This window comes from Xenopus tropicalis, chromosome 5 (assembly GCF_000004195.4).
Source record: "Xenopus tropicalis strain Nigerian chromosome 5, UCB_Xtro_10.0, whole genome shotgun sequence".
Taxonomy (NCBI): Eukaryota; Metazoa; Chordata; class Amphibia; order Anura; family Pipidae; genus Xenopus; species Xenopus tropicalis.
This window is the reverse complement of record NC_030681.2, coordinates 110,401,237-110,428,384: the sequence shown is the minus strand read 5'-3', so window position 1 is coordinate 110,428,384 and position 27,148 is coordinate 110,401,237. Positions and strand designations below refer to the sequence as shown.

The 27,148-nt window shown below is 36.0% G+C and overlaps 1 protein-coding gene across 8 annotated transcripts in view; it reads left to right on the top strand.

Annotated features, from left to right (window-relative positions):
• The window catches only part of nlgn1 (neuroligin 1), a 414,257-nt gene that overhangs the window by 255,812 nt on the left and 131,297 nt on the right, over positions 1-27,148 (top strand). For 7 of the 8 annotated variants that reach the window (XM_031901575.1, XM_031901576.1, XM_031901577.1 and 4 more), the window contains 2 exons: positions 1,564-1,623; positions 7,045-7,197. In XM_031901575.1, the coding sequence (XP_031757435.1) occupies positions 1,564-1,623; positions 7,045-7,197 (213 nt within the window). The remainder of the gene's footprint in view (positions 1-1,563; positions 1,624-7,044; positions 7,198-27,148) is intronic. The other variant, XM_031901579.1, reaches the window with a different exon arrangement.

The following is a 27,148-nucleotide window of genomic DNA, read 5'->3' as shown; positions in this document are numbered from 1 at the left end:
ATAGCTAATCTTTGATTTCACTTAATGCTCATTGTAGTTTTAAGGGGAAATCCAGACGTAAACATTTCCCATTAAATTGAACCCAGCCAATTATCTAGAACAATGTTAACTTTGTTAATGTCATTTTATGCCAAGAATTGCAAACCTGTTGTCCTTTTGCTGAGAGATAAACTCAAACCCCCAACAACCTCAGCCAACCAACAGCTGGAAGGTATAGTCCGTAATATCTAGAGGACTGTGGGTTTGACATTCTTGTAAAAAAATAAACTATATTAATTGACCACAGCTATGTATTGTTGTTTTAAATGTTCTAGTAAATGATTTGTATTGAAGACAAATGTAATTACATTGTTGACCAATGTGCTTATGAATAACAGGGAAGACAACCTGTGGCCCTTTTACTATTATTGAGCTTTAACTCCCAGCATCCCTTTTCCTGAAGCAAATGCCTGGGGTGGTTAGGGAGGAATGGAATTGGACAGAGCATAAAAGAAAGTAAGTGCCAAAAGCTGTAATAAGCTGTAAAAGCTTTGCCAACATGCTCTATGCAAGGATTTATATTTTCCTCAACATATAGGGGCACATTTACTTACCCACGAACGGGCCGAATGCGTCCAATTGCGTTTTTTTCATAATGATCGGTATTTGGCGATTTTTTGGAAAATTATCGTGACTTTTTCGTTGCCATTCCGAATGTTGCGCAAAATCTGGCTATTTTTTTGTAGCGTTAAAACTTGCGCGAATAGTCGCGCCTTTTTCGTAGCCATTCCGAAAGTTGCGCAAAATGTTGCGATTTTTTCTTAGCGTTCGGATTCATTCAAGCTTCAGTATGGTGACTTTTCTTGGGCCAGGTTGGAACTGCAGGGTGCCATTGAGTTCTATGGGAGGCTTCCAAAATCATGCTAAGTCTGAAAGTTTCACCCTCCGCTTACGAGCACTCAATACGAAAAAGTCGCGACAAGATACGAGCGAATCGTAATGGCTACGAAAAACTCGCGTTTTTTCGCACAAATGGTATTGGTAACGAAAAAGACGCGACAATTTCCGAAAAGTCGTAAAGGCGCCGAAAAAATTGCAAAAAATACGAAAAAGTCGCAAAATGTTCGTTTTCCAATCGGAATTTTTCCAATTCGGATTCGAATTCGTGTCTTAGTAAATCAGCCCCATAGGGTTCCAAGCAGGCAGTGGCTATTTTTACATGACAGGTAGGGATGCTGCCAGCAAAAGTTAAATAGCTAGAGGGCCACTTATTGTTCTGTCTTGGTTTAGGCACAGACACACACTCTTAAATGTGTTTTTATTTGTGTGTGTGTGTGTGTGTATATATATATGTATACACACACACAATCACATAGTTGTTTTAAATGTAAGAAATGTGTTTCACTGGGCTCGAGATTTTTTTTTTTTATTTTTGAATTTAAAATGTTTCCCTAAAGACTATTTTTCCTTCTTATTTTGCTTGGTGGGAATGTAACAATGTTGTTTTTTTTTCTCTTTTTATTCTGTAACAGTATGCTCTATTCTTGAACTGTTTTTGCTCCATGTTTTCATTCTCAATCCTAGGTCCCCTTACAAAGAAACAGACAGATGATTTAGGTGATAATGAAGGTGCTGAAGATGAAGGTATTTTTTTTTTTGCCACCAAACTGATTTGCATGACAAGGATCCCGAAAATATTTTCCCCCTTTTCTTTTTCTTGACTTCTTGTCTCTATTTTGAAGATTTTTTTTTTAATCCACTTTTGATTGCCGTGTTTTGTCTTCTTGCTTGTTTTATATTTTTTTCTCCCTTTTTCTCAACTCAATGTTTTAGTGTTTACATTTTTTATTGTGTATACCAAAGCTCTTCTTGTTTTCTTGACAAGAATTTTTGATAACTTACATCCCACCTCTTGAATACATTTTGTGAGATCTTTGAACTAACACTGTTTCAAGTATTGCAACATTCCCTCTTTTTGCATGTGTTCTAACATTCTTTGAATATATTAATTTGAGTATGGCTAATGAAGAGATGTGCTGTTTTATTTATCCAATTATCTTTAGAATAGGATCCTAAATTATCTGAAGATATGATGTTTCTTAAGCAACAGATGTTTATGTTTTTCCTTTCTTCTGACGTTTCCTTAAAGCCTTGTGAACAGATCAGAGTAAACAGACTCAGATGTAAACATCTTCACACAATTTAGTAAAAGAACATTTATTGTTGTGCACAAAGTCTCTCAAAACATGTTATGGACTGCTGGCACATGTCAAACCCAGTCTGCATTTGTACCCCTTTTTACCAAGCATGGAAATTAGTGATGTTGGAAAAGTCACATCCTAGTTAATTTTTGTTTGTTTTTATTTTATTCCAATGTAATGAATTGAAATTCAGGAACATATGCAGACTACCCATGATCACCTCTTTTACAAAACAGACAGGTATAGTCAGAGTCGTATGACTTATACTTCAGCAGTTATAAATGAAGTAGAAAACCATCCCAAATATGATGCATATCCTTCACCTATGAAACATTGTAGATGACACATTCTTAAGACTAAGGGATATATTTATCATGCTGCGTAAATAGTTAGCATCTGATTGGCTGATATAAGCAACATCACTGGTAATGTTTTATTCCACTTTTTACACAGTATGATAAATATACCCCTAAGTAGAGATGTAGCGAACTGTTCGCCGGCAAACTAATTTGCACGAAAATCGGGTAAGTTCGTAAGTTCGCGAAGTTTTAGCGATGTTCGCAATTTTGGGTTCGCCTTAGCTGGAGCCAAATTTTGACCTCTCACCCCAGAGCCAGCAGATACATGGCAGCCAATCAGGCAGCTCTCCCTCCTGGACCACCCCCGGACCACTCCCTTCCATATATAAACCGAAGCCCAGCAGCCATTTTACATTCTGCCTGTGTGTGCTTGATGAGTTAGCATAGGGAGAGAGCTGTGCAGGGGTTTGAGGGACAGTTTAGGTAGCTTTGCTGACTAGAAATCTACTTTCTACTGCTCTGTATGTAGCTGCTGGGGACAGCTGTCCTGCTGATCTCATCTGCTGTAAACCAATAGTCCTTGTAAAAGCAGTTTATTACACAAGTTTAGAAATTTAGTGTGATTTCTGCCCTTTACAGCACAAAACGCAACGCTATTTTTAACGTATTTTTCAGAGAAATTTTTGCCCTTGATCCCCCTCCTGCATGCCACTGTCCAGGTCGTGGCACCCTTTAAACAACTTTAAAATCAGTTTTCTGGCCAGAAATGGCTTTTCTAGGTTTTAAAGTTCGCCTTCCCATTGAAGTCTATGGGGTTCGCAAAGTTCGCACTTTTTGGCAGAAGTTCGCGATGGGTTCGCGAACTTTTTTTGTGAGGTTCGCTACATCTCTACCCCTAAGTTTGGTGGGTTTCTCTCTCTCTCTCTCTCTCGAGTGATAATATGCTTACATCATAGCTTCTTAGCTGCTCAACACAAGCTTTAACCTTTTCAAAAATTAAATTATACTGCTACATTTTTATATTGTGTCAAACTCAATCATGTTAACAGTTACGTAATCTTCTGTGCCACACTAGTTTTCAGTAACATTATTGCTTTTCCAAATGGGAATCGCCCCCTTAAATGTATCTGTCCAGCATTTTCTTTCCATTGCTAGTCTACATTTTGTCTAGTATTCTCATGCTCCAGTAACAACAATAATAGATAGCTGTATTTTATTGCCCTTGTAGAAAAACTGGATGGGACACAGCCTATAGAGGAAGTTTTTTTGATATATTTTCTTACCCTAACATACATTATAAAAAATATCTAAAGGAAAGACATTAAAGAGAACAGCTTGAGAAGTTATTATAGCCATTTTAATGACTACTGTTCATTTAGCATCTGGATACAAGAATAAGTATAACTGTATATGTTAGTCACTTAGAACCAGCGCCCAGAAGTGCTACAAAAAATCTGAAATGTGAGAATTTCACACTTTTGCTAGTAAGATACATTTAAAGAAGGCACAAATACAGTGAACTTGTATGTTTGAGTGCCTTTTCTTTCTCAGAATAAAATCCGTTAGCCTCTTCATTCCATAATTGGCTGGGATGTTGGCATTCAAATTCTGTAAATTGATGTTAATATGCTTTCATAAGCAGTATTAAATAAGGCAGAATAAAATCCTATCTAAATAAGAAGATAGTCTATTTTAAATGTATATTGTATATTGTGTAAGTTTTAAAATATACAATCTTTTTAGGGAACTAATATATTGAATATTTTGAGTGCTTTTAAAGAAAACCTGTTTAGATTCACTTAGAACTTTCTTAACTCAAAGAAAATGGACTCTTGGAGACATTAGGACAGGCGTCCCCAACCTTTCTTACTCGTGAGCCACAGTCAAATGTAAAAAGACTTGGAGAGCAACACAAGCACCATAAAAGTTCATGGAGGAGCCAAATAAGGGCTAAGATTGGCTATTAGGCAGCCTCTATGCACACTATCAGCTTACAGGGGGCTTTATTTGGTAGTAAATCTTGTTTTTATTCAACCAAAAATAACTACCTGGTTTGGGGGCACTGAGAGCAACATCCGAGGGGTTGGAGAGCAACATGTTGCCCCAGAGCCACTGGTTGGGGATCACTGCATTAGGAGATATATATATAGAGAGAGAGAGGGAGAGAGAGGCTCCTGCTCACACTTACCTCATAAGAGCATATTTATTAAAGTGTGAAATAAGAGTTCACCACAGAAAATTTTTTACCCACTTTCTATCCAATAATTTGGGATTTTTAAAAGTGTATTTATCAGTAGGTAAAAGTTATTATTAGATAAATACACTTCTAAAAATCCCATAGGAATGGATAGAAAATGTGTGAATTCTACTGTGTTGAGCTCTAAATTCACACTTTAAAAAAACCTGCCCCATAGTCAAATACCAACTAGCATCTTATTAATACATATGGGGCCCATTTACTATCATTTGTATTTTGTTCATTTTCACAATTCTTTTTTTTAGTGCTAAAAATAATTTATTTTAATTACTTGAAAACACAGAAAAGTCAGAATTAATTAAGCATTAAAAAACAAAAAACTGTAATACAAAACTTCATCTAAAAATTGTAGTCATGTAGAAGTCATTATCACACTGGTGGTTTAAGAGGTTTTCGTAAATGTTTTTATTTGTAAGTGCACAAAAATTCTTACAAAAATTAGGATTTCAAGGTTTTTAGTTTTTTTTAATTTTTTTGTTTGCCTTTTTTATATTAAGATTTATTTAAAAAAAAATTATAGACATTTGTGATTTTTTAAAAAATGAGGTTAGTCGTGTTATTAAAACCTTCTAAAATACACACATTCAAATACAGGCCAATATAGAAAAATAGCTATAAAAAATAGCAAAATATTCTGAATTCACAGGTCTTAGTATTAAAAAAAAGTATCCGAATAGAATGGAAAAGGAATACAGTTCATGTTGGCTTTTCTTGTATTATATGCTGAACAAAACTCTTAAGGGCCTGATTTATGATTGTTCAAGCCTTCAGTCTCAAGCAATCATTAAGTAGACCCCCTGTGAGTTTGCTAAGTCATGCTGGGATTCGGGCAGAAAAAAAAGAACAATTTCTGTAATTTTCCTTGAATGGGTTTTTATAATGAAGAAAAACTTTTGCATCTTTTAGGTGCCTAAGTTTTTCTTTTTTTACAAAGAATTCAGGGAAAATAATGAAAAATAAGGAGGTATATTTATCAAAGAATGAAATTACAGAATGCTACAGTGAAATTCCTGTTAATTTTTATGGGGTTTTAAAGGCTTATTTATTAAAAGGTGCATTCTTACTGTAACACATTGGTAAATTTGTCTTTAAAAATCCCATAGGATAAACGGAGAGTGGAGGAGGTTCACTGTGGCAAGCCCTAATTTTACTTTTTGATAAATCTGCCCATATCCATTGATTATGCATAGTACACAAATATAACAAACATTGTATTGTAATTTGCATATACAAGTTTGTCAAGTGCTTGCATTTATTAACTGGTTTAACAGTAGTATCAACATTTCATTACTGTTCTCTGTGGGTAATCTGTAATTCTATGTAATTTTAATTAAGGAAGAGTTCTGAAACAGTCTCCCTCTGAGTTACCTCCAAGCATACAATTAGCAGTGTGCAGTTCTGCTGTGAGCATGTGGCTAATGATTTTGGATTAATAATTTATCTTTAATCTCTAAATAATATAAATGTCATGCTCTCTTTGTCTTAGTATCAACAAATGATATTTGGTAACTCCATAGCTTTGATGCAAAGTAACATCAAATAAATTCTATAGAAAGATAAATATTTTGCACTCATTCGTTTATTACTAAAGAATATATTCTTGTGTCAAGATCACCAAGTTCACCAGTTGATAAATATGCTTTTAAAGTCACAACAAAATCCGTCATTGGCTGCTCCAATCAACTGGTGCCATTGTTTGTGAACCTCTGCTTTAGAGAAACTGGCAATTTGATTTCTGACTTGCCATTTAAAAATTCTCTCTAAAAGCTATAGCTTCCTTAGCCAAGTTGACATGTAAATTCAGAACTTTAATAAACACAGATGTCTTTGTTTTCTGTGTTTCCAGTTTCTTACAAAAGCAATTGTTTATTATGCAGCATTAATTGCCATGCAGTGCAGAAAAGGAAAACAAGTTGTGTATGAAAATACAATTATTTTTATTATATTCAGTTTTCAGTTGTTCTATACATTCAAACTCGTAAAAAAAAACGGGGGCAGATTTATCAAAATGTGGGTTTACAGCTTAATACATAAAAACTCATCAATTAATAAATATGATAATATGCTTCTTAAAAGCCCATAGGAATGAATAGAATGTGGGTAAGTTTTTATGTATTAAGGTCTAAACTCACATTTTGATAAATCTGCCCCAAAGATTTGGGAAGTAAATCAAAGAAAATCATGTCCCACAATTTAACCAAAATATTAAACATCTGTAACTTAAGAAATATGAATTATTGACATTTAGCTTAGTATTTTTTTCTTTACAACTTAAATTAAATGTAAAAAAATATACATTTTTTTGCAGACATCCGAGATAGTGGCGGGCCCAAGCCTGTGATGGTGTATATTCATGGAGGCTCTTACATGGAAGGCACTGGAAATGTGTTTGATGGAAGTGTTCTGGCAAGTTACGGAAATGTAATAGTCATCACCGTCAACTACCGCCTTGGGGTTCTTGGTAAGGCCTTTAATCTGTACTAAATAATAGATCTGTTTTTTTCCTTTGTAAAAAAGAAATTACATGTATTTTTGCTTTGAATAATATTGCAGGTCCTTAAACTATACTTGCTAATGCAATACTTGTTTTCAGCTATTGTATTTTAAATAAAATATAGTTTGTAATTTGTTAATGCTTTATGCTCATAAAATTTTCAATAGACGGAAATGGTGCTTATTAACAAAATATATAGTAACCCAGAGACTAGGAAGAAAATAGGTTTTAATCTATCACAATATAATATATAAAAAAAAAGAAAACAGCTTTTCACATAATGTTACTCATTTTTACATTAAATTCAAGTCACAGTACCATGATTTTTTAAATGGTTTCTATGAAGCTGGAACATGAAAAGCTGAGAGGGAAAACATTCCACTGAAGTGCATATGGTTTTTAATAAAAGGACAGTTTTTTTTCTTTTTACATGAAGAGAATGGCCATCCTCCAAATGTTTATTTATAGTCAATACTCACATTATAATAAACATCATAAAATCAAGTGGTCAGTGTTTCTTATAATTCACCAGTCCTATAATTGTATTGTTGGTTAATCATTCTTGTTCATAATCCAACATTGTTAGGCTAAGTAGCTGAGCTGCATTAATCATTCCTGTTTTGTTTTTATCTTTGCTATTATTCAAATAGGGAAACTTTTCAAGCTCTGTACAAAGTTTTTGATTTCTGCTGTGTATTGGCCCAAACACCAAATTCTGTAAATAGTCTACCTGCAATTGTACAGATTTACATGGAACATTTCGGCAAATGTATTTGGCTTCTGATTGTTAATGGTGCATGTCCAACTGGAAAGCATGTCTCTAACCTGATTCAGTCATTCTGGGGACTTTTTTTTATCATTCGAACACTGGTCAGCTGGTAGCATTGTATAGCAGTGTATGCTGCCAGAACTAGCCACTGATTTCACAGTTTTAGAAGGCGAGTTGCTTGGAAAAATCCTTGTTTAACTTTAGAATTTGTCTAGCGTATGAACTTTATGTAAAGAATAAAATAAATTCTCAAGAATGCATTTTATTTTTTCAAACTCTGAAATTATAATGCTTGCCCGTAAACATGAAATGTTTTTTTTCCTAAAAAATACAAACAACCATTTTTTTAGTGTCATTTTGAGATATAATTTCAAAACAAGTTATTATATAGTGCTTTGGATTTCAGGTTATATATGACATTTCAGTAACTATTTACCATCTGTTAGTTATCCAATTTAAAATCAACACTGATGCAGGGGCATGTGCTCTGTTTCCTAGCAACCCATTATGGACTTGCAATAGACCTTTTTCCACTGAACTCATTTTCTGATTATTTAAATTCTTCTTTATGTTTTTATGCTACTGACAAGACGCAAAGGGTCATTCATAGTCTTTCATTATTTTTTCAGATTGTTTTAGAAACAGCAATTCCATAACTAAGAACATTTTTTATATCCTGTACAAACATGTTCCTGGCAAATTTATGAATCAACCGAAGTAAAAAGTGCAGTGTTTGAGACCCTAATATAAAAGTAAGATAATTACTGAAGAGTAGGGAAAAAAATATATATAAATATACACAGATAGATAGATATATGTTGCATATATGCAGTATCTGATGGATTATTCCTTTAACATGCTTTATAATATTGTATTGCTATCACACTAACAAGTGTCAGGTTCGAAAAGAAACACACGGGCCACAGAAACGTTATGCCCCTCAAAACCCCTCATCCTCTGCTTGCATAGCTTGTTCAGCCTTCCTCTCCCCAGTCACCTAAGCTTGATGCCTTACAGCTTTCTTACCCTGTCAAGGTATGTACTAACAGGCACACACCAACAAATTCCAGTAAACCATCCAAGTATGTATTTAAAAAATGGTTAAAACTGCTCACATGATCACTACACACATGGATTTGAAACCCAAAGCATTATAATTCAGGAACCTTAGGAAATGCTGGTACTAGTTACTTTGTTAGTCTTTTAGATTTTCAAATCATATCAAGCGTTTGGTACTTGATTCTTGTACTTGTAGCAGTAAGAGTTGAATTGTTCCTATGTAGGATGGCTTCAAATGGCTCTTGATATAGTCAGCTGCTTGGTTTCACTTTACCCTCTTTTCTCTTTCCAGCTTTCATACATGGGTCATAAACAACTTAAAACGTGTACTTATATATATTGCTTTTCATTTGTAATATAATGGTATTTATTTTTGTCCAATGCCTTTTGGCATCTTTTTTTTTAAGTGAAAATGACTCCTAAGAAAACTATAATGCTTGATTGTTTAATGGTTCATACATTTTAATTTGTTATTTTAATTCATATTGATTTATTTTTAATTGTAATTTTGTGAAAATTTTGTGTAATCTTGAGAAAATACAATTGCTAAGGATGCATAATCCTTTGATGTAGTACTGTTATGAATATCACTTGATGAGTTTTTAATATACTTAAATTGTGTTCTGTTTCAATTTTATTGAACTGGGGACTAAATTCAGAGATGAAAAACAGGGGCCTTAAGGTGGCCATACACGAGCAGATCCGCTCGCTTGGCGATGTCGCCAAGCGAGTGGATCTTCCCCCGATATCCCCACCTACGGGTGGGCGATATCGGGGAGCATTTAGGTTAAAAAAAAAATAATCCGATCGTTTGGCCCTGGGGCCAACCGATCGGATTATGTGGGCGGCAATGGGGCAGTCAGATCGGGGACCGCATCAACGAGCCCGTGTATGGCCACCTTTAGATTTACCTTGTTTAATATACATTTTTTAACCAAATTCGAATCTGGTTGTTCACATAACCAGTGAGTAAAATCCTCTTTTTTTAAAAAATTCTGTTCACAGTCAGTACAACTATCCAGTAGGTACATATTGGATAACATGTTTTAAGTGGCACCAAGTGGCCCACATCAAAGCAGTCCCTGAACATGCTATTTTAAAAATAGAGTAGACAAAAAAACATAAACAATATTGATTTACCCACTCTTCATTTTTTCTCCTTTCCTCACCCAAACTCTTTATTCTCCTAGTCTCTTTTATTTACATGCTAGCATCTATTCTTCCATCTATTTCTCCTCTTTGTTCCCATTCAGAAATAGGGAATGACCATGAAACAGGCCAAATGGTCAGGAGCAGGAGGGCCCACTTACACGTGGACCCGCCAGGAGTTTTCCTGGTATCCTGGTGGGCCAGTCCAACAGTTATAGACCCATAGACTGTGCCTTTTTTCTGAGGATAATATATATGAAATCATTTTGTGGAAGTATTCAATAGCTCAGATAATTATATAAGCATTTTTTCTTTGGTGAAACAAAATGCATGGTGAAATTCTAGTGTGGATTTGTGCCAATTTATGCCACTGAGCTTTTATTAATTTGGAATACATACACATACATCATTTTGTACATAAGTTGCAGTTGTCTAAAGGTGAACTACCTATTACCTGTAGGAAGTTTTTATTTTGCCCATAATAAGGATTTAACCCATTCACTTATATTCAACAGTTATTTATAGAACAGTGGCATTATTGACACATATAAATTAACCTGATAATTGTCACTGAAAACAAAGGTAACTGGGACCTTTCAAAAAGAGGGCATTGCTGAGTGGTGTTACTTTACTACTTTTATGAAGTTGTTGCTTTAAGATCATTGCACTGAGGCTAGCCTGTGTGGACACATGTCACAATATATGTTTGTAATATTAAAGGCAGTTATATGAGCTGTGTACCAGCAAATGATAGAATATGGCAATTTGTTATCTACCTTCTAAAATTAATTAACAATATAAACCCATAATATATTTTTATGGCATTTGGACTGGTGTAATAAAGATATGAGCTGATTAAAGAAGAAAGACAACAAAAAAAATCTGTATGTATGTGCACAGTAGTTTACCTTCGGTAATGATGAATTGGAAGTAGGTCTAGTTGTGCGGTACATGAAAATCTCTAAAGACCAAATGATCAAGATATATTATTTTAAAGGACCACTTTTTCTACATCAGCTTAAAAAAACACACGCTTCTCTACTAGTGCAGCAATAAAATACAGTTTGATGTAGCTGTTAGTAAAGCTGAGCATAATTCTTGAATTTGTTTTATTCAGAAAGCCAAATGTATGTTATCATTATCAAAAGCAAAGCACAAATTATGCACAAATTTTACACATTTCTGTACAGATACAATTATAAATAACATCTTGAAATTGCATTCTGTGAGAATGGTTAGAATGGGTAGTAAATGAGCCATTGTCTACAGCAAAATTGACCAATTCTGCTTCTTAGTAACCATCCACAGGTACCAATCATCTCTGTTTGAGCAAAGGTGGATCAGTAAGCATACTTGTAAATTAACTCATTCTTACAGAAGCAGTTGCATATCTTAATTTTCACTTGTGCAACTGGGTCTAAACTGGGTTTAATATTTTAAACAGTAATGCTACCTACCAGTAATGCTACCGTGCCTGTTTTGTCAAGTAGATTAGACCCACTGATAGAAACTTTGCTAGCTGCATCTGGTTTATTATAATAAACAGAAGTACTGTAAGTGAATAGATTTGTTTAATTGTCGCTTAAAAGAGACATATATAGTCATCAGAATCATATAGTTTATTATGATTCTGATAACTATAAAGCTGGAGCTGCCAGCTACTGCCTAAGGAGTGGTCCACTATATGAAGGTTTATTTGCTTTTAACTTTACTACCACCAACAGTATCATATGCCCCAGAGATATTTATAAAAGGGGGCATTTGCTCACCATAAACTATAGTTTATTAGCTCAGTGTAGACTTGATATATGTATTTACTCTTGACTACTTTATTGCGCAAATGGGTGAGGTTGATATGTCCTTAATTATTACCATGTTTATTCTGTTTAATACCTAAACAATAACTGTTTTGGTGATCCTTATAATAATCACAGCTCCCAATTTGCTTTGAAATAATAAAATAATGTTCCACCTATTGTAAACTAAATCAACATAAGAAATAAGCAGTGAATCATCATATATAGTCTTAAGGTCATTTTGGGTAGTTGCCAAAAATGGCAGATTGTTGGTGGTTTTATTTGCAATTTGCAATCTATCAACCACATCATAAATGAACTATAGTGTTTCGTTAACGATTCATATTCTAGTTGGATGTCCATGTCTGATTAATGCAAGATACAGTTTTTAATTGGTAGGGATTTTTTCACTCATTTGCTGTAGAATCTCACTTTACATTGTATTGCTCTGCCCAGTTACCTAGTCTAGAGCCTATGATTAAGTACCATTTTAGGTATGAATCATGTAAGGCTTCCTTTTTGGCATCTTGTGTATGGATTAATAGACTCAACATGACTTTACTTTAAATAAGTTGCTCTATAATTTTTTTGGGGGGGGAATCCGGTGTGCCTCCCTGATTTTCTCCTACGAGTTACCTAGTCCTCTCTTTGTGAAATGAAATTGAAGTCCTGAGGATTGCTTTTATGTAACTTAACTTTCTTTATGATATTAAAACTCTCATAATAACCTATATATTTTTTAGAATGAGCAATAGGGATACTTTCTTGCATGGAGCATTGGCTCCAATGCTCTCAGCCTGTGTTCTGCAGGCTGGAAGAAGTGGATCTGTTCCCTTCAGCAGCTCTGTTTATCTGCATGAAAATTACAGCTTCCACCTGAGTACAGGTACGCAGAGCAGAATGGAGGTCAGCCCGAAGATGCCTGATTCACGAGGGTAAAAATATGAAAAAATGCCAAATCCCCATCTCTAGCATTTGAATCAAAACAAATAAATTACATTACTTGTGGAGATTTAGATTAATGGCTGGAAGATGCAAAAGAAGGCATTTATCCACAAATAAGCCAAATTGCCACAAGTATATTAGCAAAGGGGATGGCCTTTTCAGAAAACTTGCAGTAGAAAATATTTACAGCAGGCAACAAATATGCTGTGTGCTATTGCCCTTTAGCAGGGAAGATCTGTACCTCTGAAGGTGCCCCAGTAGTTTCCCATGTTCTTTTCTGCTGATTCATTGCACATGCTCTGTGCTGCTATCAGTTACTGAGCTCTGATACTGACAATATACTGCATATATTGAAAATAAAAGTCACAATACAAGGCTTATTACTGGTAATAATGAATTCAGATTCATATTACGTTGTGGCTCTGAAAGCAGTGCAATTTGTATTAGAATTTAATAATCAGTCCTATAGCATCAGATTCTATATTTTCTACATGATACATTTGCTACAACCCCTAAGCTTAGCTTCTTAACAGTTGCCCAGTACACACTAAGCATGTGCAGTGTCACAGACACTTCAACAAAATCAAAGATGGGGAGCTCCTGTGACAACTTGGAGGGCCTGGACTATTACTACTATAGAAATCATTCTATCCATATTTGTTTTTAGGGTTTCTCCTGTAAAAATGCAGATTAATTTATTTATTATTTTGAAATCAATTATTTATCAAAATAAAAATAAAATTTGTAGCTATATTGGTGGTGTATACAGTTGGAACTGAAAATGTTTAAATAATGTCCTTTTTATTTAGTGTTGGCAAGTATGTGTTAAATGATTCCTTACAGGTGGCACCTATTTTTTTTTTTTTTTAAATTGCCATATGTTTGGTTTATAATGAAATACCACAAGAATGCTAAAATGAGAAGCGCTAATCTTTATTTCCTTTGGGTAGGCTCCACTGTCTCTGCCTACAATGTGTTTAATCAAAAAACGGCATTGAACTGTGCAGTTACCTTTCCATAATAATTCAGCTATTTATTTGCATGTATTTACTTAGTATGCATCAATAAAAAATACAAATAGGAATAAATGATATGCAAACTATTATTCAGTCTTTATATATATATATATATATATATATATATATATATATATATATATATATATATAGTGCAAATAAACGCAAAGCACTCACAGCATTTGACTTTTGACAAAATATTTATTGTTTCATCATTTTCCATCAACATAAACGCATTTGATCCAGCTGGGATCGTCTTCAGGGTGTATATATATATATATATATATATATATATATATATATATATAAAATGTTTTTTGGAATATCCAAATGCTTAAAATAACAGGTTTAAAAAGAAAAGTGTTATATTTATGATTATGTCCCTTTTTAAAGGGTATTCCCAAAGTGTTGGATATATTTTTGCTTTGTGTGATGGGCTCTTAGGATAGAGTTAACATACTCTTCCTCTCATGCATACGCTTAATGAAATTCAGATATTTTACCTTAGCAGATATATATACTCATTTTCTGCCACCCTGCAGGTACATGAAGACCTGACCCATGCCTGTAGACTGTACCACTCAGCTAGGGAGTATGTCCAGTATGTATATATAGATGCTTAAATTGCTATTATCCTTGATGTTTACTGTAATCCTTTTTAAACTTAATTTCAGCAGCTAAAAACATACTTTTTTATACTGCCCTAACCAGCCTCAGCAGACATTTATATGAAGTCACATATAAGATATTTTTTTACAAGCTGAATGACAACAGCTGCAAAGAACAGTTTTTAAGAAGAATAATGCGCACTATCTGTATTACCGTCAATTTTGTTTTATTCTTCTCCCTTGCTCAGCATTTTTTATTTAATTTACATGATCCTTCTATTCTGTCCCCCCCTCCACTTTCTGTCACATTGTGCATCACGAAAAATGGAGCTACCAATAACTTGGTGCTATGATTTATGGTATGAGTAGCATTGTGGGTAATGTAGCGATTTTTAATGTAAGAAAACACTGTTAGTGTTAATCTGAAAAATGTTTTCTGCAAGTTTTTATTTAAAAGGCAGACAATTTTTTCCCCAACAGTGATAATCTTTATTGTTCTTTCTGAAAATAAATAAATTAAATAGTAAATCGAACCTTTTGGCTCTGCTACTAACCTAGTGTAACCCCATTTTGGCTGAAAAGCACTTAAACACCAGGCTATGGTAGAACATTGGGTTCATGTGACTCTCTTTCTAAGGAATGGGCCTTCGCTTTATGAAAGGAAATAGCTGGATGTTGTTGTTTAACTACAACTCCCACTGCCACTGTGTAGTGTGTTAGCTCAGATTAAGTAAGATGGATGCCATTTGTCCAAGACAAAAGGATTATAGTGCAGGGATAAATCAATACTCACATAGATAAGCAGATATAGCAGAACCCACTGAGGATAACAAAGGAGGATGCCACCAGTTTATCCCACCTCTATTGGAGACTGGGCAGGGTAAAACACCTGTCAGCTTGGCACCACTTTGGAAGGCAGTCTGGATAGTTACTCCAATCCTCAGGTTGATAACCTTTAACTTTTGTGGGTCCTACGGCCGGGCACGGATCAGAGTTTAGACTAACCTGTATCCTGGCACTTATCTGTGGCCCTAAGCTAAGGCAACATTGCCGGATGGAAGGGTACTTCCTTTCTGTTCTTCTAGTTGGGTCCTGAACTGCCCTTGCTATCTAGGTCTAACTAACTTACTCTCCTAGAGAGTGCTATTACAGTTTCTGCTATTCTTTTTAGTCCTCGTTCACAGGGCCCTGTCCCCGACTTCACCAGAGTGGAAGTTAACTCTGGGGTAGACGCTTGGCTGTACTGGAGCGTAAAGTATACATACATAGTGATGTTCTTCTATTGACTCAGGCAAAAGTATTAAGGTTGATGACAAGGAATTTGGCAAGCTGCCAGAAGCAAGGAGGGAAAGTGATAGAGGGGAGTGGAAGCAGCAAAACTAATACAATCACTTAAATGGTGCAAAAAAAAAAAATTTAAAGCAACATATTTAGGAAAATGCTTTATTCTATATAAGAATTTTAAACTGTAGATTTTGATTTCATGATTGTTCTCCTTTAAATAATTCAATTCTATTCTTTAATAATAAAACAGTACCTTATACTTGATCCCAACTAAGATATAATTAATCCTTAGGCAAAACAAGCCTATCAGGTTTTATTTTAATTACAAAAAGATCCTTTATCCGGAAAACCCCAGGTCCCGAGCATTGTGGATCACAGGTCCCAAACCTGTACTATGAAATTTGATTTATTTTTTAATTTACACAATCGAGACAGATTTAAAGGGCTGATTTATGATTGCTTGAGCATTTGGGAGGCTGATTATTGACCTGTGTTTATAATCGCCAGAGGCTGGCTCTAATTAGTGATGAGCAAATATTTTTCCCAGGCATGGATTTCTAGCGAATTTCCACATTTTGCCATTGGTGAATTGTTTTGTGATACTTCTGCTAAAATTTGCTGAAGGAAAAAAAAAGCCCTGATAGTGTCAGAGTCGGACTGGGAACCCAGGGGCCCACCAAAAACCTTAGACCCTAGGCGCACTTTACAAACTATTTTTCCTTCTTTCCTCACTCACCCTTTCTATTCTCCTAGTCTCTTTTATTTGCATGCTAGCATCTATTTTTTTTTAAGTTATTCCTCCTCTTTGTTCCCATTCAAAATAGGGAATGACCATGAAATAGACCAAATGGTCAGGAGCAGGAGGGCCCACTTACACTTGGGCCCACCGGGAGTTTTCCTGGTATCCTGGTGGTGTCAAAAATGTCACAGTCACGTCAAAATAGGTGCTGTTGTATAAAAATGGGGCTGTCATGTCAAAATCCTTGGGGTTGTGTCAAAATGGGCGACACTCAAGTTTTGTTAATTTGTTGCTGTTTTGCGAATTTTCTGGTAGTTTTGCAATCTTTTCTGCTAAATGACACGGGACAAATTCGCTCATCACTAGCTGTTGCAGGAGGAGATTTAGGCCCAGAAATGCATACTCACTCAAGAGTCCGGTTTGTGTGTCTGCACCCAAACCAACGCAGTGCAGGAAACCAGTGGATCAGTGGATTCTGGGACTGCGTATAAGTGCTGACTGAGAATCAGCCCCGTGTGGCTGTAGCCTAAGATGTGTGAAGTAGTGTCATTTCTGTTCACAACACACAGCTAGCAAGTTGTCAGCATAGGGAATAGGGATGTTATGACTAATAATCTGGCCAAATTTAAGATGCTGGTTATTATCCAACGATCTGCTCTGAAAATTAGCACTTTCATGTATATTATCATTAGGGATGTAGTGAACCTCAAGAAAAAAGTTTGCGAACTTACGCCAAAAAGCGCGAATATTCGCGAACTTTGCGAACCGCATAGACTTCTATGGGAAGGCGAACTTTAAAACCTAGAAAAGTAATTTCTGGCCAGAAAACTAATTTTAAAGTTGTTTAAAGGGTGACACAACCTGGACAGTGGCATGCAGGAGGGGGATCAAGGGCAAAAACTTTGCTGAAAAATACTTTGTTGACACAGCGTTGCGTAAAATCCCAAAGGCAGCTGGCAGACCTAGCGGAAATATGCAGCATTTTTTGCTATTTCGCGCTATTACCACCATGGAAACTGGATTTGTTGAAAAACGCCATGTGTGGCTTGCGCGGCATTTTTAGGCCGAGAAAAAACGCAGCGGAAAAACGCCACGCGAACCCAAATTGCGAACATACGCGGAAAGTTCGCGAACTTGCGCGTTCGCGAACACCCGATGTTAGCACAAATTAGTTCGCCGGCGAACAGTTCGCTACATCTCTAATTATCATCTATAAAAGATGATGGTAGAGGCCGCTCACCTTTTTCTTTAATTTAATTTTTAAGTATAGAAAAATCTCCATCTGCGGTACTTTGCAGTCTGTCTGTCCACCCTTCTTCCTATAATGTTTTATTATCATCCTGCTTGTTCTTTTTTTTAATGTGGAGTGTATACAGTATTTGTGGCATGTATGTAATTTATAGTTTATTTAGAACAAATAAAAATGTTCTTAACTTGACTTGAGAAATACATTTATAGAGTATAGTATCTGCACAAAGGATGATTGTGTTTAAAATAGGCAGATCTTGCTGCTTCTTTAATTTGCAGTTTGTCATTAAAGTAACATTGCTGGGGGAGACAGTAAACAAAAGGAGTATTAAATGAAACTTGCTATTTTTTTTCCTGCTGCATCAAGCAGCTGCTCTTGGTGTTCCCAAAGTAATTTAGGATTATCATCACGCATTGTTTATTTTCAAGGTTAATTTGTTATCCTGTCAAAATATTAGTTAGAAAGCCATAGTTCTACATGAATCCACAAGATGTGACCTTTTGTAGATAATATGGCAAAATGAAAAAGAAATAAGCAAAAGAAACCAAAGGCTGATATTGCTTTTTAAGCAGTTTAATTAATTGGTTTTGGCTTAACTGCATAGAGAGGTAACATTGCTCAGCAGTTAAAAAGGCTTGCCTATGCATAATCCATAATCTATAATAAATAAGGATTTAGAAGTAGTTGCAGTCAAAGCAGTAGAGATCAGTAAAACAAACCAGAATCTATAACAATTCTGAAAGAATAGTCCCTTTTATCCTGCTTGTGGACAGTGATATTTTATTGTTAAAAACATCCGGGTAGAATGGGGGGGGTCAACATAAGAGGCCTGTTTATAATGGTGTATAAAATTAAATTTGGTGAAAAAACGGTGTAAAAATCCCTAAACAATTAATGGAGTTCACCGTCCTAGCAGCAGATTTTATGCAGTTATTTTACGTAAGTTCCCTGCAAAAGAATGTGTAAAAAAATGACATTGCTTCTACACGGCGAAGCCTAGCTATGTGGGGCAAATTTTGTCGTGGTTTTTTTACATTCCATGATAAATCTGCCCCTAAAGGTCCCCATACACGGGCCGATTCTAGCTGCCGATATCGGTCCCTTAGACTGATTCGGCAGCTAATTGGCCTCTGTATGGGCACTTCCGACAGGCCTGCCCGACCGATATCCGGCCTGAAATCGGCCAGATCTCGATTGGGCAGGTTAAAAAATCTAGTCGGAACGGGGACTGCATCAGCTAGTTGATGTGGTCCCCGGACCGACTTTGCCTGTACCCATAGTTATAAATCGATTGTTTGGTCTCAGGGCCAAATGATCGAATTAGCCTGGATTCTCCCGATATCGCCCACCCATAAAGGTGTATGGGCACCTTTAGTGTAGTTGTACAAGTTTTCCTTTAAGTTAACTTTTATTAGGTTATAGAACAGGGGTGGCCAGACCTTTCTCATCGGCGATTGACCGCTGACCGGGGAATGCGGAAATGCGGCATGAATATGTATGCGTGAGTACACACTCACACAGCACTTCCACATCCCTGGCTTCATTGTGGTCTACCAGAAATTCACGGGGGATCGACTGGTGGACCGTGATGGACGTATTGGCGACCCCTATTATGGAAAATCCAATATTTTATAGTTTTTAAATATTTTGCCTTCTTCTTCTAACTTTTCAAATGGGGGTCACTGGCCCCAGTAGCCCAAAACTATTGCTCTGTGAGGCTACAGTTTTCTTTGTGTTAAGATTTTCAGGATTTTTTTTTTTCTCTATGCTGGCTTTTGTATGCCAATATGAAAAAGTCATGGTTTTCATTAGAGATGTAGCGAACCTCACAAAAAAAGTTCGCGAACCTGTTCGCGAACTTCCGCCAGAAAGTGCGAACTTTTGCGAACTTTGCGAACCCCATAGACTTCAATGAGAAGGCGAACTTTAAAACCTAGAAAAGCCATTTCTGGCCAGAAAACTGATTTTAAAGTTGTTTAAAGGGTGCCACGACCTGGACAGTGGCATGCAGGAGGGGGATCAAGGGCAAAAATTTCTCTGAAAAATACGTTGTTGACACAGCGTTGCGTTTTGTGCTGTAAAGGGCAGAAATCACACTACATTCCTAAACTTGTGTAATAAACTGCTTTAAAACGTCCAGCATCTACATGCCAATCAAGCCGTGCGAAGGTTACAGCCGGTTCACACGCAAAGACAAAACGCCGCAGTAGGGGATACGGAATATATTATTGCTGGTGGAAAAACATCGCTCAGGTGATTTTATTGCAATGCAATGTCACTACTATGTGTAACGTGTTTGGTGCACTACTACCACATTAAAGAACAGTAACTTAAATTTAAAAAAAAAAAAAAATTAATAATAAAAAAAAAGTGATCTCTGGTTGGTGCTGGGGGTGAACTACTAGGAGCAGCACACCAGTCCCCACAGCTAGACTAATAGCACTGGGCTCTATAAATTACAGTAGCAAAGTAAAAAAACACAAATAAAAAAAAATGATGTGAATGTGTGGTTGGTGCTTAGTGCACTACTATGAGCAGCAAACCTGTCTCCAACACACACAGACGGAGCTGCAGTACACAATGAAAAGAAGAGTAACAGTAATCAGAAAATAAAAGCAGTCCTTACAAGGACTATTGGGTTACAGCAGATGATCAGCAGGACAGCTGTCCCCAGCAGCTACATACAGAGCAGTAGAAAGTATATTACTAGTCAGCAAAGCTACCTAAACTGTCCCTCAAACCCCTGCACAGCTCTCTCCCTATGTGCTAATACAGAGCAGTAGAAAGTAGATTACTAGTCAGCAAAGCTACCTAAACTCTCCCTCAAACCCCTGCACAGCTCTCTCCCTATGCTAACTCATCAAGCACACACAGGCAGAATGTAAAATGGCTGCTGGGCTTCGGTTTATATATGGAAGGGAGTGGTCCGGGGGTGGTCCAGGAGGGAGAGCTGCCTAATTGGCTGCCATGTATCTGCTGGCTCTGGGGTGAGACGTCAAAATTTGGCTCCAGCTAAGGCGAACCCAAAATTGCGAACTTCGCTAAAAGTTCGCGAACTTGCAAAAACCCGATTTTCGTGCGAATTAGTTCTCCGGCGAACAGTTCGCTACATCTCTAGTTTTCATGCAACAAAACAAAAAAGTAATCGTTTTAAGTTCTTTTCTGCAACTTTATTTCATTCCTGTTTTTTATTCCAGATCTTTTAATAAATCGCTGTCATTTGTGGAAACCATTTTATTTGTTGTTTCTAAAAATGATAAAACCATGAAAATCCGAATGTGAATAAATGCCCACATATATATGTGTGTGTGTATATCTATATATTTATATATGTTTTATACTTGTGGGTCCTGACGCAAAGTACTATAACTAGGGATGAGCGAATCTGTTCCGTTTCGCTTCGCCGAAAAATCCGCGAATCTTTGAAAAGATCCGCGAAACGGCGAAAAATTTGCGAAGCGGCGAAAATGTTGTGCGACAAAAAAATTGTCGCCCGCGGCTCTTGTTTTGTCGCGCGGCTCTTGTTTCGTCGCGCGGCTCTTGTTTCGTCGCCCGCGGCTCTTGTTTCGTCGCCCGCGGCTCTTGTTTCGTCGCACGCGGCTCTTGTTTCGTCGCGCGGCTCTTGTTTCGTCGCCCGCGGCTCTTGTTTCGTCGCGCGGCTCTTGTTTCGTCGCGCGGCTCTTGTTTCGTCGCCCGCGACTATTCTTTTTTGACGCTGCGACAATTTTTGGACGTGCGGCGAATTTTTCCGCTGCGAAATTTTTCATCCGTTTCGCGAAACAATCCGCCAATGGCGAAACACGGAAATTCGCCGCGAATCCATGCCTGGCGAAACTTTTCGCCCATCACTAACTATAACCAGTGAATATGTTTGATAAACAAGCAGAAATTTACATTGTGTATGCAAAATATTTCAAATAATATTTAAAAAGGGCTAAACCTCTTACCAAAACATTGGCATGGGATATTGTGACCAGTGGAAATATATATACAGTATATATTGAAGGTCAGTTTTTGGCAAATGACTATTCTTCTGCATTGTGGAGACTTTCATATTTAGCACCTTATTTATTCTGAGCAGCTTTTTTCAATATGTTTGAATATAGTTTGACTTAATCAAGCTATGTACATTTTATAGTATATATATATTGGCTTGATGCTTTGAGTTATTGCAGAGTCACTGGAAATGTAGGCTCTGAAGAAATTATTTTTGCTTTAAAAGCATTTATAGAACTGGAGCACTAAGGTGCATTATGCATTTTTGATGGAAAAAGTCTTTCAGTAAAGAATATCTTAGGGTAGAAAACTATATAAAAAAGTTACCTTCTTATATTTCTATAATTCTTATAATTGGGGTCACTTTCTTTTAGCAATGTTTTCTAAAATCAATTTTAGTTTGCTTTAATGAGAACAGTATCTAGATACATCTGGCTAATGACTACCAGTACACATCAGGGTCTAAGGTTATTCATTGGTTCTGCCACTGCACTTTCTTTAATTAGAATTATTTTAAATTCTTGTGGCATTTTAACATACACATTTTTAGTAAATCTGTACTTTGTCCATGGCCCTGAGAATATAATGTTGCAAAACAATATACCCACATTTGCAAACACTATCTATACAATAGATTGGTTAATAGGATTAGGTTTTCAGGTTGCTGAAAATCATGACTTTTAACTAATGATGCTAAAGGGGAAAAGAAGCAGTTGGTGGTGCATTATCAAAATGACAAAGTTAACTGAAACAATAAGCTATTGACTTTTGTGTACTAAAATATCAATACCATTAAGCAGCTGACAGTATCTATCTATCTATCTATCTATAAATACAGACCCTATACCTGTAGTATGTTATATAATTATATAAATTCGTACATGTGGGTAATTACATCCAGAGAGAGAGGACATATTGCATATAAAAGATAGACAAATAGATACAATAGATCTATCTATCTATCTATCTATCTATCTGTTGTACCTCTCTGTATATCTTTTATATGCAATCTGTCCTCTCTCTGGATGCAAAGATAGGCAGATTGCAGATAAAAGATAGACAGATAGATACAATAGATGGATAGATAAATCTATTATATCTATCTATCTATCTTTTATATGCAATCTGTTCTCTCTCTGGATGTAATTACCCACATGTACGCATTTATATAATTATATAACATACTGCAGGTATGGGATCTGTTATGCATAATGCTAGGGACCTGGGGTTTTCTGGATTAGGGGTCTTTCTGTAATTTGGATCAGCATACTTTGACTACTAAAAATAATTTAAACATTAAATACACCCAAAAGGATTGTTTTGCCACCAATAAGGACTCATTATATCTTGGGATCAAGTCCAAATTACTATTATTACCGGGAAAAAAAAGAATTATTTGATTAAACTGGAGTCTATGGAGATGGATAATGGATCCTATACCTGTACAAAGTTTCTGTAAATAGATAAATAATGGATATATAACTTATGGATACAAATAACATGCACAGCTAATTTTGTTATCCATACATTATCCAATGCATTGTTGAATGGTATAATATCCCATTAAGACACTGTTTCCCTTTAGAGGCTAACACAACAGTATCTCTAGTGTGTGTTTATAGATACTTTACTATAGCTGTCTAGAAAATGTCTTGGAAATAGCAGTTCCAACTGATATATATAATTGCAAATATTGACTGAATGGAATATAATGCCAACTTTAAACTGATACATTTCTCCAGTTTGTTCCTAAGGTGCTTCTTATTTAAGTTGATTGAGTGTGTTGCCATTTCTACACCATTTCTGTATCTTCTAAGATAAAGTACAATAGGATTTCTATATCTTCTAAGCTATAATACAATAGAAATGGATGTATGAAAGGAAGGCACTTGGACAAATTGCTGTGTTAGGCTTAGCGCTGTTTGTGGAATGAACATATGCATGCGTAACATTATATAATTATATACAGTGTTTTCTTTAGAAATCATATCTTTGGATATCACTGCTATTATGTGAAGATAAAGAAGATAATGGATGCAGTACTGGAATCATTCAGATCAACTCAGAAAACATTAAATACCAGTGATTGTAAAAGACAGAGAAAACAATGACAAAGGGATTCAGTTTGAGTGATTCATTTTGCATGCATGCCCCCTGTCCCCCCCACACCATTGCTAGAATCTGTTTTCTCAGCTGGAAATGTGAATTATACAGACAATGATTCAATTTCTCCAAGATTTCCATATTCAGTCGGCACACTTATTTTTATTCCTTCCAGTTTTGCTACCAAAGCAAGTTGTATGCTAAAGGCAAATCTTTCGACACACAAACATAAACACTCCAACTCAAATTAAATTCCAAACCTTTCACTAGATGTGGTAAACATACTGCTCAGATGTTTGAATTGTGGTAGCTGTTAATGCAGCATACAAATGTAATTTTTTGAAAGAACCAAGCAGTCTGACCTAAAGTCAAGTAGGTTGTATAGCAACAAAATTTAAGCAATGAAAACAAATGTCTAGATGCACTGAATTACTACATTGGGTCTGTTTCTGTTCAGATGAAGGGCCTGCTTTTTAAGTTATGGATTATAAAAATCTGTAGTTTATGAGCTGAGATAGAATGGCATGGTCTTTTCTAGGTGAGAGTCTCCTGTTAATGTGGATGCATGCATGAGTCTACCCTGTGGGGGAATGTATACAGTAGGTGTGAAGGCTATGTGATATAGAACTCAAGCTGTTTTTCCCTGTATCTGTTCATTTTCCTTGCAAGACTTGTGTGTGATCTCCCATAGATTGAGGCACTCTGAGGCTGCATAGGGAAAATAAATATAGCATTTGCTGGGAGTAACCATGTACAATAACTGTGGGGTATGATAATACATAGCTTACAAGAGATACAGTATGGAGGCAGGCATATTTGGGCATGTAGAGATAGAGAAAGGACCTATAGTCAGTGCTGACAAGATATCTTTATTATCACATCTTCCTCAGTGTATGCAACATGATTTTCTAGGAAATAAAGCAAGTACATAGCAAATAGATCCTAGTCATTTATATGCCCATTCAGTCAGGTGAATGACTGATCCTCAGTTCAATCATTGCAAAATAAATATGTCCTTATAATATCTGCCACTTCTTTGCTGCCACCATCTTGGCTTTGATCTTATTGCTTTAATGAAGAAAAAAGACCTGTAAACTCACATATATTTATAAAAAGTTATTTTATTAAGTTGAAAATCATATCAAAGGTCTCATTTTACTCTTGGATATGGGAAAGTAGAGTGCAGGAAAATATATGTTTCTGGTCATCTGTGTATTTGGTCATTTATGCAAGATGTAGGCTTGGTGCCATTTCAAGTATAGTTAGCCAGTAGATAGCCCACTGTGCTGGCCTAACTTGCCACAACATGACCAGTTCCTGACCATACAGTTATTCTAGATGGCACAGCTTGTTAGACTGATGGTACCATTACATGTGGATTGCAGAAATGAAAGTGTACTTTTTACATTTTCATTTTGCCTAATTTCTGAAATATTTTATTACATGGTATTAGAAATATTGATTTGAAGGCTTTTCTAGATTTGCAAGACTCTCTAGGGTAGAAACTGAACTCTACTTAACCAATTTACCATAATAAATGCAGGAAAGGGGAAAAACAAATATTTTATGGATAAGATAACTGCTGCGGGCATCTTATAAGATATAAAAATAATGCACACCTGACCAATTTTCTGATCAATTCAGTCCTTGACAGTAATATGAATTTCAGTAAACTCTACATTTATAAAGTGGCAAAACCAATTCTTGAGTAAAGTTGTCAACCCTTTTATTATACAGGAGATTGAAAATGCATTTTTAGAATTATGAGTTGGCTTTCACTTTTGTATAGGAAATACTCCTCTTAAACAGTGGAGATATTTGGCATAACTTATAGTATGCAAAATTCATATGTTTGTAATAAGGAAAGTGCTCTGGTCATTTATAAGAAAAAAACATGTTTTGCTGCTATAGCTATGTTGTTTCTGTACCATAAAGGAGGTTCTGAGAAAAAAAAGCTGGTGCAGTCTTGATAATCTGTGCAGCCACACATGGTATAAAAATAAAATGAGCAAGTTATCTCTGGGTAGCAGGTAAACCTAAAGTAGCCTAAGCCTTGTTGCAATCAATTTACTGAATGTATTTATACATACAAGTGAGATTTTTAATTCTGTTTGCCTTGGCAAAACCTTTGCCACAGAGAACAGAAATAGATTGCGCTGCATTGTTCATAGGAAAAGCCTCCGTACGGCAGCTCCTATTCATATGCTGTACTTCAAAAAGGCAGAAATGGCATGTTTCAAGCATATAAAAGGCTGTCCATGTATAATGCATATCTGTGTTGTAAGAGAAAATGAATAAAAAAGAGACCATCCTTGGGAATAGGGTACATTTTTCCTTTGAAGGTTGTAGAGAAAGGCGGGGGACTCATTGCATAAGTAAAACTCAATTTATTTCTACCCTAAGTTATACCCCCTTGGTTAATAAAATTCCAGATACTAGAGGGGATGCTGAGTGGCTAATCCCCTTTATCTTCTGCTTTTATTAGATTTTAACCCAGCAAGGTAGTTCAGTTTCTCTGGAGAACTTTTTATTTAATCTCAGCCTATGCAGCAATAAGGCACAGGTTTTAGGCCCTTAGTGCTATTGTATTGGCATTTAATATTCATTGTGACAGTGGATAATAAACAAAATCTGTAAAGCAGAAAATAATGTGTATATATATATATATATATATATACAGCAAGAGAGTGAGCCGCACACGCAGGGACTTTGTTGAAAAAATAATAAATTTATTTAAGAAAAGAAATCCAACGTTTCGAGCACCAACTGTGCTCTTCCTCAGGGACAAACCTGAGGAAGAGCACAGTTGGTGCTCGAAACGTTGGATTTCTTTTCCAGCAACACTGAGTTATATTCTAAAAAGATCAATTGTGTATTAAAAACGAATGAACAGCCAACGTTACGTTTCGGTCCCCAACGGGACCTTTCTCAAGGCCTTGACTTGGTGTTGCTGGTCTTTTTTTGGATATTTAAATCATTTACCTTGCACCCGAGATGAGAGCTGAAGCAGAGTGCCACCCTGGGTTCGCTATATATATATATAGATACAGGTATAGGACCCATTATCCAGAATGCTTGGGACCAAGGGTGTTCCGGATAAGGAGTCTTTCCGTGATTTGGAGGATCTCCATATCTTAAGTCTTAAGTCTACTAAAAAATAAAACATTAATTACACCCAATAGGATTGTTTTTCATCCAATAAGGA